The 13350-nt window shown below is 39.7% G+C and overlaps 1 protein-coding gene across 1 annotated transcript; it reads right to left on the bottom strand.

Moving 5' to 3' along the window:
* Positions 1-1151: 1151 nt before the first annotated feature.
* On the bottom strand, positions 1152-7537 carry pspc1 (paraspeckle component 1). Its single transcript, XM_016289520.1, has 5 exons — positions 6966-7537; positions 3811-4112; positions 2878-2973; positions 2558-2754; positions 1152-1887 (listed from the first exon to the last, which is right to left on the bottom strand). The coding sequence occupies exons 1-5, from the start codon at positions 7311-7313 to the stop codon at positions 1745-1747; spliced, it is 1086 nt and encodes a 361-aa protein (XP_016145006.1). The 5' UTR covers positions 7314-7537; the 3' UTR covers positions 1152-1744.
* Between the last annotated feature and the right edge of the window lie 5813 nt (positions 7538-13350).

Below are 13350 nucleotides of genomic sequence, written 5' to 3' on the forward strand. Positions count from 1 at the left end.
GAGAGAGAGAGAGAGAGAGAGAGAGCGAGAGTGAGTGTGTGTGTGAGAGAGTGTGAGTGTGCGTGAGAGAGTGTGAGTGTGTGTGTGAGAGAGTGCGAGTGTGCGTGTGAGAGAGAGTGCGAGTGTGCGTGTGAGAGAGAGTGCGAGTGGGTGTGTGAGTGGGTGTGTGAGTGTGTGAGTGTGTGTGTGTATAAGCATGTAGAAAGGCACTGCCACCTAATGCCTATTTCCTGGCAACAGCCTACTGTGAAATCAACACCTGCCACGGTGTTTCTTATTTGCGGTCTGATAAATTAATACATTAGATAGCATACCTAGTTAAAGAGTCACTGCTCACCTGCTTTGTACTAAAATTAGGACATAATCAGATGTCAGCGTCAATCTGATTAAGCAGAGACAGAGGCACCTAGACCAGTTCAGTCCTGCAGAGTTTAGCTCCAACTCTGACAAACCCTCACCTGCCTGTAGCCTTAGTAATTCTGAAGACATTGATTAGCTTATTTAGGTGTTTGATTAGGGTTCAAGATAAACTCTGCAGGACAGCGGCTCTCTAGGACAGAACTTGCCTACCCCTGACCTCGGTCTTTGAATTTAAATGTAAGTACATAGTAGTTAAGGCCTATAATAAATAATATAAAGTGGGACCAGCACATTTAGTGGCCACTTGTGTACACTAGCCAGACAACACCAGCTGATCACACGGTGGTTTTACAGTAGATGACTGTTTGAACCGCTTGACCACCGAACACTGCATGTACGCTTTCAAGTCATCATCTTCTGGATAATGATTTCATGTAATCTGTGTGCTTAACTCCATTCATGAGAATGGTTTTATTTTATCATTATAAATTGAAAGCATTCCGTTTACTTCTAGGGATGCACCAATCTGATTCTCACATCGAGTATCGCTCCGATCCTGCCATTCTCTGCCGGATCAGGAGTCGGTCAGACAGGGCCGATATAAAGCCGATATTATTGTTACTGTTAATCCGCATAAAAGCATTATAAAGCACCGATTTTGTTAATATTTATTTTTTAAAGCAAGAGATGAGATAGAATGCAAATATGACTACATTAACAAGATGTTTTTTGCTCTATTACAGGCCGACCTCTCTGTAGCCATTTAAAATTAGAGGCAAACACCAAGAAAGATTCTACATACATGAGCGGTTTCTGATTTAAATTATATTAAAGTACATGTAATTTCAGAATCTGAAGCAAAACCAGAATAGTCTGACTTTATCTTTGTGAAATTCTGCAACACAAAAAAACATCTGCACGAAACAGAAACAGCAGACTTTCCCGCATAGACTTTACCGGAAAATTACAGTTAAGAGATCATGTGTGAACAATTTACCGGAATGAGCACGGATGAGTTCAGAACGCTGAAGTCTGGGCCGATCAGAGCATTCTGACGCAGACGACGCATTACAGTTCGGAACAAGTCTGGAGCAGAGATTGGCTGAAATAAAACAAAAGAGCCGGTGGCCGATCGTGCGCTTGGAGCAAAAACAGGCCGGTTATGATTTATGGTCGTTCCAGCGTTTTCTAACATTAATAGTTTCGGGCCAGTGGTGAACCGTTCGTTCTTGGCTAAAGGAAAACACAATTACATTTTTTTATAATAATTTTCCAGGTCAACTACAAGATTTTCCAGGACATTTTAAATTTTCTCTCATTTTCTAGGACGCGTGGGAACCCTGACTTGCACAGTGGGGCTTTTCATTTCATTAGCAAAGCGTTTTTAGCTAAGGATGCTGATTTTCAGAATGCTGCTAAGATGGCAAATGGGAACAGCACACCTCATCTCAATCTGCTTGCGTTTCTGCAGCTCCTGATTCCTGAGCTCCTCCAAGCGCCGCAGCTCCTCTTGACGTCTCATGAGATCTGTGGGTATAAATACACTAATGCTTCAGTGACAAAGTGAAGAACATCAGTACTGTTCCCTGAAGCAGGGAAATGATTGCAGCCCTGTGGTATATGACACTCATGTGTACTTAGGCCTGGGCGATAACACGGTATCGATATTCATTTTGTTCATATTGTTTATGCCATTTACGAAATCATATTTGATTTATAAATATTAGTTTAGACGGTATGCACTTTTTGATAGCCTGCCGTTATTTCATTGCATTGAATAAACAATTTAATGAGGTGCATTATTTTGCTCATTGCGCCCTCCTGTGGCCTCAGGCCAAATGTTTCATTAACACTTATTTAATTTGCATATAAAATACAAGAAAGGAGATATTTGTTTCAATTTTATTTAGTTTTATTTGTTATTTTGTCTGTTAAGACTGAAATAGCTTGTTGTTGTTTGTTTTAATAAATTGGGTAAATTAAAAATACAGTGGTTAAATTTTAACCTTTTTTCTACTGCTCCATTTAAGAAAGGTTATAAAACATTTTCAATAATTATCGATACCGAACGACATGAAACATTATATTGTGATAAATTGTGTAACTATATCGCCCAGCCCTGTGTGTACTCCTGTCTGTTCATCACAGTATCAGCATAACAGAAACAATCCAGAGCGGTTTTCTTTCAGAAAACTACCTTGTCTCATCATCATGAGTTGATGCTCATGTTTGGCAGCCTCCATTTCAGCCTCCAGTTTCTCCTTTGCCTCTTGAATGTTGCGTTCCACTTGTTCCCTCTGCTGTTTCTCCATCTCATCCAAAGCCTTCCAGCGCGAGGAGTACTCAAACTCAAAGGTTCCTGGCTGAGCAAAGCGTGGCTCCTGCTCCCTTTCCCTGGATTGCAGATGGTTGTGATTCATTTTTGGTTAATTAAAACTCCACTGAGGCATTATTTTTTCTCCTTAGTTATACTGTAAACATTTGGAATACAATTAATCTAAATGTCTTATGACATACTTATGATACTGAGCTGATTTTTGCAACAGCTTTTCTGGTAGCCCATCTTCATCATCAAACTGTTCTGTTGGCTCAATGATGACTGGACGAGGAGACCTGAGGGACAAAAAAAAGATCCATGTGAAAAAAAATTGACAAGGCATAAAGACCAGCCACGTCAACTTCAAATATTCTCTTATTTGACTTGACATACTTGATATGAAAGGGATAATGTGCATCCAGCCGGTTGTTATCGCAGAATAACCCCGACAGGGTGATCAGGAGTCTTGTTTCACTCTGTAGGAGGTTATTCTGCGATAACAACCGGCTGGATGCACATTATCCCACTTATTACACGGCTACTTGCCTCATAAGTACATCATTAGACACGAAATATTGATTTGAGTTGAAATATTTGAACGCAAAGCTTCCGTGAAGACAGCAGTTTGCGAGCAGCAGCAAGTTCAAACTAGACGGACATTTAAGGGAAACGCTGCAGTCAAACACTTACTACACATTTCAGCACATAAATAATTATGATGATAAAAGATACTGATTTAAGATTAAAATGTTTTAAAATCTTACCAGTTTGTTAGTTATCTTATAATCCATTACAGTACACAAAACAATCGTAGCAAAACGTCAGAGAGAGCCATACCAGCATGACATAATTAAATAACTGTACACATAATATAGAATGCAGTTTTAATATTTTATTAGCTAAACAAACGCAAAGCTTCCACTGTTCCTAGCAAGAGTACAGCGCAGACTTCAGTTACCCGGATGAGCCGGTGTTATCAGCTTTTAGCGGTTCTTATCGAGGGATAACAGACCTCAGAATGTCATGACTCAGATCAGAATCAAGTATTCCACAGAGCCGTGTAATAAATAAAGATATATAAAGGTCAATCGCTAATCTACACTGATCATGCTGTGAAAATGAAAAGTTATTACATTGTAAGCAGAAGGGCTCCATCTGCACAGCGGTCCAAGGCTTTCCGCGCAGCAGGCTTATTGGCAAACTCCACAATCCCTTTGCCTGTGGCTCGTCCTCGGGCATCAACCACCACAACTGCCCGCTCAACCGGGCCGAACTGTGAGAAGGCCTGCTCCAGCAGCTCATTGGACACCACTGGAGACAGGTTTCGGACTGTGAGCGCGGCCCCATGTGTGGCAAAACGAATACGGATGGGCCTGTTCCCCAGTATCGTGCCGTCTAACTCAGCCTTGGCAATCTCTGCAAGCGTCCTCGTTTCCTGAATAATGAAAATGGTGACAATTTAAAATATGGATGCTTAAATAAAGTCAACCCATTGACCAAGACAGGTGAGCAAAGTCATGCAAACATCTTTTATGGTCATCATGGCAAGAGTTCAATAAAAATAAAATGCATTTCAGTCAAAAATTGTTCAAATTTGCACAAATATGGATCCCACCCAAAGCGCACACATAAATCTGCCTCTCAAACAGCACGCAAATACCGAATTCTGTCTTACTGCTAGGGGTGTGCGATAGACAAAAAATAATATCTCCATATTTTCTAGGATTTTATCGATGACGATAACTAGACGATATTTTGCTGAGTGTGTTATTGTGCTGGTATCTTAAGGACTGCCGAAGACAGCTGACTCCTGATGTTTTTAATATTCTTCATATTCTGTGTGCTGGTCAGTTCATACTGATAGAAATTTATCTTTTCCAATAAGTTTAAACTGATTTTTAAATTTTTACCTTTATAAAGGCATTTTTTCTAAAAGTGTCCATTATCTTTTGAGTCAGCGTTTAAACACATCTATGAAAGATTGTATTACTGTACTGTGTAATACAATAAATATAAAAGAATCACAATGCAGAATAAGCATTTTAAGTAACAATGTTTGGATTTGAAATCAAAATAGTGGATAAATGTTGTTTGTAGTAAACAGCCCTGGATCAGGAGCAGACTCCTGTGTGAAAGCTGCTTCTGTAACACACACGGACTGCACACGGAGTATGTGTGAACCTCGCTCAACACTGCCTCACATGCAGCTCACAAAATCAGGCTTGCGCTGTGTGTCAGCTATTGTGCCAGTTGCACGATTGTCAAAACAAAAATGCAGTGCATGATCAAATGTTTAGGTGAGATAAATATATATTTTTGAAAAATGTCTAAAAAAAACGATCCTCACAAGAGTCACCTAAGAGAGGAATTCATTTTCAAAAATGAAATTCAGGCCCTGAATAAATGTCAAAATCTTGATTGGATCATCACTATGAATACTTCTACAGGATAAAAAGAAGGCTTTGAAAAGACCGGTATCGGTGATCGTATCGGCAGATACTGCTTTCTGTGATCGCCTCAAAAATCCTGATTGGAGCACCGCTAATAAACATAACAATACAAGCCTCTGTTACTATATTGCTTTAAATTGTATTGAAGCTTACCACGCATCATCTTGGAAATAAAGCTTCATGTCTTTACGTCTGAATGCAGTCAGCACTATTTCTCTGAATGATGTTATGATGCCTGCATTTTATGTCCTGACTGAGCAACATCTATTTCAGACTCTTCAAAACTATTATTCAAAACTGCTGCTTTATTATCACATTATCATAATATAATGCTTGATTGACTGATGATAAGAGTGTACATTCAGATAGTTAAGAAGCTGTGCTATTTAACAAAGATAAGCTGCTTTGGTGGAATCATATAGTAGCATAATCTACATTGTGTATATGTGTGTGTGTGTGTGTAAGCGTGTGTGTGTGTGTGTGTGTGAGTGTAAGCGTGCGTGTGTGTGTGTAAGCGTGCGTGCGTGTGTGTGTGTGTAAGTGTGTGTGTGTAAGCGTGCGTGTGTGTGTGTAAGCGTGCGTGCGTGTGTGTGTGTGTAAGTGTGTGTGTGTAAGCGTGCGTGTGTGTGTGTAAGCGTGCGTGCGTGTGTGTGTGTGTAAGTGTGTGTGTGTAAGCGTGCGTGTGTGTGTGTAAGCGTGTGTGTGTGTGTGTGTAAGCGTGTGTGTGTGTGTGTGTAAGCGTGTGTGTGTGTGAGTGTGTGTGTGTGTGTGTGTGAGTGTGTGTGTGTGTGTGTGTGTGTGTGTGCGTGTGTGTGTGTGTGTAAGCGTGTGTGTGTGTAAGCGTGTGTGTGTAAGCGTGCGTGTGTGTGTGTAAGCGTGCGTGCGTGTGTGTGTGTGTAAGTGTGTGTGTGTAAGCGTGCGTGTGTGTGTGTAAGCGTGTGTGTGTGTGTGTGTAAGCGTGTGTGTGTGTGTGTGTAAGCGTGTGTGTGTGTGTGTGTAAGCGTGTGTGTGTGTGTGTGTAAGCGTGTGTGTGTGTGTGTGTAAGCGTGTGTGTGTGTGTGTGTAAGCGTGTGTGTGTGTGTGTGTAAGCGTGTGTGTGTGTGTGTGTAAGCGTGTGTGTGTGTGTGTGTAAGCGTGTGTGTGTGTGTGTGTAAGCGTGTGTGTGTGTGTGTGTAAGCGTGTGTGTGTGTGTGTGTAAGCGTGTGTGTGTGTGTAAGTGTGTGTGAGTGTAAGTATGTGAGTGTGTGTGAGTGTAAGTATGTGAGTGTGTGTGAGTGTATAAGCGTGTGTGTGTGTGTAAGCGTGCGTGTGTGTGTAAGTGCAAGCGTGCGTGTGTAAGTGCGTGTGTGTGTGTGTAAGCGTGTGTGTGTGTGTGTAAGTGTGTGTGTGTGTGTGTAAGCGTGTGTGTGTGTGTGTAAGTGTGTGTGAGAAATAGTAAATCAGTCTGGCGAGTAAACTAAAACATGTACTAGCCGATGGCGATTATATTATCAAAGTGTGCGTAGAGGGCTGCATATACACCCGAATCAACTGATCAGCTCGTTAGTAAAGAGCTCACAGACAAGAGACATTATGTGCACATCTGGTGTCATTAAAGTCAACAGGGTTGCAAAAAGAAAATCGCAGGGTCCCTGAAAATAATCAGATTAAAGGAGAACTGAACGATCTCGGACGCATAGTTTAACCGGCCAACACGGAAGGGAAAAAACTCATGTTTTCATATATCAGCTTAATACTCATAACATTATTACACTGGCCTAGAAACCCCAGCCCAAGAGACATCCGTGCATGCGAGTATGCGTGTAACTACATCAGCCTGCGCAGTGCCAGCGTCTCACCAGCCGAATGAAGCCGAAGCCTCGGTCTCGGTTGATGAAAACCTCCTTCGCTTCGCCGTATTTGGAGAACATCTTCTTGAAATCGTCCTCCGTCATATCCGACGGGAGATTACCGACAAAGAGTCTGCACCGCTGCGTGAACGTTTTCTCCCCGGGTCTCCGGAAGTTCTTCAGGCTGACGGTCATCTCGTGCGGCTCGGTGTCGGCGGGGCTCCGGTCCAGCGGCGGCGGAGCGGCGGTGTCCGTGAGCTCGCGGGGGTCCGCTGGAGAGTGCACGTGCTGCGGCTGCGGAGATGCAGCGCTCGCGCTGCTGGGGTTACTCACCTGCTGGAGGTTACGGCTCGCCATCGCGCTGCAGCCTGAACTAGCACTAATAATACACCAGTTCTGCTTTTAGCTGGCTTCGATTGAAATCCCCGTAATTTACCAACAGAACGGCGTTATTTTCTATTATATTATATCGACTATTATTAAGACGCAACGACCCAAAAGAAAAAGCTTGCAGCTCTTCTTCTTCTTTCGAGGTTTTATTGGCGGTTGACAAACCAGCTTAGAGGTGCATTACCGCCACCTACTGGACTGGAGTGTGGATCCAGATTTATGCAATATATATAATGGGGAAAGGGCCATACATAAAAACACATATATACACATATACACACACACACACATATTATCTATATTCTATATTCTCTTACTTAATTCACATTCTTTTATAACCCTAATAATATCATCATATATCTTGTTAGCTGATCTCCCCAATAAACCTGACAGACAAGTCATGGTGTGTTTCTTTCCTCGGAGTGTGGACTAAAATGACTTCCTTTTGTTTTATATATCCTCTCCCATAAATTAGTTATTTTAAGATACTGAAAAATAAAACTATAATATTAATTTCCCAAATTATTTAGTAAAATATCTTATTTTTGCTCAATTTTGCGTTAGAATCCTTCTTTCAGTCTCGTCTTTCTGACAGTACAGCATAGCATCCACTGTTTCTTCTTGATGTTGTTTTTACGGCTTCTTTTGCTGCCTTATCTGCTATTTCATTTCCTTGGATACCAATATGTGCAGGTACCCATAAAATACCCATCATTTGAATTCTGTATAATGTCTGCTTTATTTCAATTAAAACAGACTGTATATTAAGCTAGCCAACGATGAACTTGATTTCTCAGCTCTTATCTCCTCTATCCACTGTATTGCTAATAATAGTGCAATCGTGTCCTCTGTATAAACAGGTAACTCATCACTGATCCTTTTCCTTGCTGATCAATCTAATTCTGGAACAGTAAACGCTACTCCTATCTTATTGCCTAAACTCTTTGATGCATCTGTGTAGATCTGAACATAGCTGCGGTGCTCATTAATATAGGTCTGCACATTACATGAATTACACGCCTTATGCTTATTTTTCTATTCTAACAATGTAAAATGTACTGTAGCGTCTGGAAGTAACCGAGGTTTTATTACAGGTAGCGGTACAGCTGGACTAACATTTAACTGATTAACTTTAAGTTCTGTTGCTTTCTGTATCACTTCCATACAAAGCTTTTAATTTTCCTCTCTTTTTCCCAACAGGGCTTTAAAGTATCTAGTGTTGGATGCTCTTGACTATGGCCTTGTAAATTAACCCAATAATTCTCTGATAACTGTATCCTTCTCATTTCTAATGATATTTCCCCCATTTCAACCTGTAGTGCTGTAATTGCTGTAGTTTTTATAGCTCCGGTACATAGTCTGATGCTGTATATTGTCTAACTTTCTAAGAGACGTTTCTGCGTCTGATCCGTACACCACACAACCGTAACCTAACACAGATCTAATCAACCCGCTGTATGTGGCCTTCAGTGCCATCCTACCGGCCCCACATTCACTGCCAACTAAACCTCATATTTATTACTTTCTTACATTTATCCAATCGCCCAGGCTATTCTTTCATCAAACCACAACCCTAAAAACTTCAAACGTTTCACTCTTTCCAGTTCTGGATTATAGCATTTTAGTTTGACCTCACCTCCATATTTTTTCTTTGTAAAAAACATTATCTTTGTCTTGTCAGCTGAGAATTTAAAACCCCATGTGACCATTCTTCAACTATTGCAATCCTGTAATTTTTTAACAGTAAAATCGATGTTCCTTCCCCTTTTCATCAGCAAAGAGCGATAACCCCAGTCCATTATCCAAATCCTCAAATGCAGCATTTATTAACTTTTCTGAATAACTGTTTCCTATTTTAACTTGTATTGCTCTCCCTAATAAAAAATCCTTGCTTCATCTATATATTTGACCTCTGATACCTAACTTCCATAATTTGATTAACAGCTCTTCTCTCCACATCATGTCGTACGCTTTCTCTGTCACAGAATACGGCCACTACTCTCTCTATTGATTTGGGCTTTTCTTATTTCGTGTTCTAAACACAGCTGGATCCATGGCATTTCTCCCGCTCCTAAAACCACTCTGAGATTTGGAGAAATATTTATTATTTTCCACATAATACATTAACCTTTCACGCCGGCATCTCTTCTTCTTCTTTGATGTTTTATGGTGGTTGGTATTCAGCTGTTTGGTGCATTACAGCCACCTTCTGTTCCGGAGTGTGGATCAAACAGCAGGTCCACAATCTATAGGATGAGTCGGGGGAAAGAGAGAAAAAAATTATGCCTTCATCATAGCATATAATAAAGACCAGTGTCTCTTTGAAGTCTAACAGTTCTCTGACCTCCTTCAGTCATATTCAGGGCTGTTTTTAAAGTGAGTTCCTGCACACCAATGCTTTCAGATTAATATCTCTCTGTGTCATGTATTTTCAACAATTTAGAATTACATGCTCCATTGATTCCTCTTCCTGACAATCCTCACACAAACCAGTCTGGTGTTTACCTACCATTGTTAATTTTTTATTTAGTGCACAATGCCTTGACCTTAATACAATTAAATACAATTTCCTCTCTCCTGTTTTCACTACTTTTTCCCCAGATTATGCATTTCACCTCTGCACTTACTGATTGCTATTTGCACGGTTTCCTTCTTTAACACCATCTCATCCACTTTCTCATGTCCCTTCACTCCTTTGTGCGTCGAGACCCATAGAAATGTAACTGGTCATGCCCCTGCAGCCAATACTATGCACACACTGCCATCTGCTGGGATGTTGTGCAAATGCTGCCTTATAGAAATCAACGGATGAAAAGGTATTTCTTCTTCTTTTTCCTGTACATTAGAATGTGTCCTGTTTTACTGTTTTTCTGAGCAAAAAATAATGGCTATCATACATTTTTACCATGACTTACAGAAGGCACCCACTAAAAATGTAATTCAGTGTAAGAATAGTGCATATAATCTTGTTAGGCAGATTTAGGACCAGAATCATTAGATGTCATTAAAAGACTATTATTTAAAAGACTATCACCTGTGTCTGGCCGAGTTCATTGTTTACCTGTGTATTAAATACACAAGCTTCCTTACTTCTTTGTCTGTCTTTATGTGTGAAGATGTGACCGTTTTCATTACCTGTTGGATTTCTGTTTTTATCCTTACCTGCCTTCCGTTATGATATTTTCTGTTTTTATTTAAATATAAATTTTTGGCAAATTGCAATATGGGTCACTTTGACCCCCAAAACAGTTGTACCCAGTTATTAAACACAACAGGATGGTTAAAGAACATTAAGCTCAGATTTGTGGTCAGTTTTATTGTAGTGAGCTTCAGTCTTATGAAAGTTAAGGCCCACTCTAGAACCTCAAATGGATGGCATTGTGTCTGTTTTACTCACCTCTTGCAAGCTGCAAATCATCATAATTTATAAATAAACCATTTATCTTTTCTTGAAATATATTTACATATTACAAAGTTTAGTGAGAGCATGCTTCAATTTTTTTAATAAAACCATTATTCCTTAAATTTAACCTTAATTTAAAAAAGAGAGTACAAATAATAGCCTACAAACCCACACTTTTCAGCCACAAATGCAACTTACAAACACAACAATGTCTCAAGAAAAGGTTCTCACACAAAGCATGCATACAAATAATATTAAGCATTTTATTTACCAAAATAAATAATTAAAAGGGACTAACCCTATCTGAAAATGTTTGGCCATAGTATAGTCCTTATTTTGTTTTTTAATGGCATGTTTATGTTCCTTCAAATTCTACAGCAGCAGAGGTGTAGATCAATTAAAATAGTTATTACATAGAGAAACATTTTAAACATCAGAACACCGGTTTTGTACTCTTTTTTTCTTAAGGTAGCTCCATCTAGTGGTGTCTTTCCTTTGACTAGCCCTGGATGTCAATCATCTTTGTTTATCATTCTCTCTGAGCAGATGAGTCTAATTAGCTGCTTTATGTGACAACCTTTTTCACGTTACGTTTGTAGGTTGCACTCTGAGTTGCGCATTTGTGGCCAAAACGCATAGGTTGGCAGCGCATTATTTGTACTCTCTCTCTTTTTTAAAATGTTCTATTATGAAATAGAGTATAAAGATATTTTTCAAAAAATGAATAAAGGCTGCTTCTTCTTTTCTTTTTTTGGGGGGATGTGTGCCTTGAATTAATTTTCAGATTCCCATATTATTTGGCTATTATAATTCACCTTAGATTTTGTTGTAATTTTCCAAAGTTCTTAACAATGGGAGGAGAGAAAAAAAATCAATAATCCATTCTAGTCTCAATCTATCAAAGTGGATTCTGTCTTGTCTGTTTTAAAGTGGAGTGTGTGGCACTTTAATGGGATCATGCAAGCTGTTTGAAATGTATGCCAATGATTCCTGTCATTTCATGGCAGCCAAGCCATGGTTCACTGAGCACCCACTTCTCCATGTCAGCTCCAAAGAAGACAAGCATTTAGTTGCAGTCTTTGAAGAGGTTGCAAAGACCAGAAATAATGTGACTGCTATCCTGTATCACCTATCTCCATTTCAAATCTTCCTCCAATGTACTGCATTGTCACTTATAGCGCAAGGCAAACAGATTTAGAGTCCTTGCCCCAATCTTGCATGCAGATATAATTCAAAGCTATCATGGCTGAGGGTAGGGAAATGAGGGTGTACTTAGCTCTTCAGTTCGTATTCTAAAACAGTAGATCGTCCACTGATCTTTAGGAAATTACATAAATTGTCTATTATCAGATTTCAGAAACACTGATGTTTTATATTTCATCTGCAAACCCCCTCCCACATTTTTTTTGTCTTGCTAAAAGCACAGAGACTAAAGGTGGTTGTCAATTCCGTTTTTATTTTTTTTACACATCATATCAAATTAATTAACTCAAGGTCTATATATTTTTATGTTGTTGTATTTCTGTTGGTGCTTCTCCCCTATTATTATGGCCTGTCTGGCAGTGTCTACAGCTGTGGTGACATAGCCACTGCCCCCTAGTTTTTCCTGCCTTGTAACACAGTAAAGTAAAATCGCTTGTCAGCCAGAGGTGTCTGCGAACTGACAAGATGCCCCAGTGACATTTGAGCTCCAAAGAGCAAGTGTCTTGCAACTGAGTGGTCAAATATCAAATAATAGGTCAAGCAGGGAAGAGCAGAGTGGGAGCCCTTAGAAAGGCAGGCTCTAGCAACCAGCTTGACAGGCATGGGGGGGGGTTTGGTTGAACGTGTGACTGAACAAAGTGGTGCTCTGTAGGGCATTGTCAAAAGTCTGTAGCTTATTGCCTTCAAAAAAGCAGACGTTGACATTGATTAATCTCCTTAACCCCTTGAACACGGAAACAGGAGGCCAGCTTCTCCCCAAGGAGTAGGAGAACTCCAGTAATTCATGGCCAATGAAGTCTCATTTTGTGTCTCATCAGATCATCGTCTCGTCACTTGTCATTCTCACAGTAATCTCACAGTGATTCTTCAATCCAGTCCGCTGTCCATGATCAGCCACTAAGGATATTTACATTAATTTCACTACTGATAATTATGATAAGACCAATTAATGCAATAGGTTGAGACTACAAGATTGGTTAAATGCAATGCATATCAAGTAACCTATATTTTCCAGCTGTTCAGCATTATCTTGCCCTGTTTACCTTCATTCTCAAGGTCTAACAAACATCTGGAATACATTCCTTCCCCCATTTATGGTAGATGAATATCATGATAAATATCAATATTCTATGATATGGAAAAATATTGTGATAGCTTATTTTTTCTGGAATATTTCCAGGATTGATTGTTTAATAAATTTTTTTTTAAACACTTGTGAGAAATCATTAACGCCAGAATTTTTAAAAAATATAAATATACATATATTTTTCTATCATGAGAACTCTCTGAAGATTTTAGCATGGTAATGGATATGACAATGTTAATGTATTTGGTCTTGGCAGAATAGATCTGCTACGAGTACACATATATATGCGGGTAAATTATTTTCTGTTGCTC

The sequence above is a fragment of the Sinocyclocheilus grahami genome, unplaced genomic scaffold (genome assembly GCF_001515645.1).
Source record: "Sinocyclocheilus grahami isolate Dianchi unplaced genomic scaffold, SAMN03320097.WGS_v1.1 scaffold249.1, whole genome shotgun sequence".
Lineage (NCBI taxonomy): Eukaryota > Metazoa > Chordata > Actinopteri > Cypriniformes > Cyprinidae > Sinocyclocheilus > Sinocyclocheilus grahami.

What these genes read in the sequence shown, in the direction of transcription:
- pspc1 (XM_016289520.1), bottom strand. Translation starts at nt 7,313, where the DNA reads ATGGCGAGCCGTAACCTCCAGCAGGTGAGTAACCCCAGCAGCGCGAGC. An exon ending in GGAGCCCTTCTGCTTACAAT is followed by an intron (nt 2,974 to 3,810) that starts GTAATAACTTTT and finishes TTTGTCCCTCAG; the next exon opens with GTCTCCTCGTCCAGTCATCA. An exon ending in ACTCATGATGATGAGACAAG is followed by an intron (nt 1,888 to 2,557) that starts GTAGTTTTCTGA and finishes TTATACCCACAG; the next exon opens with ATCTCATGAGACGTCAAGAG.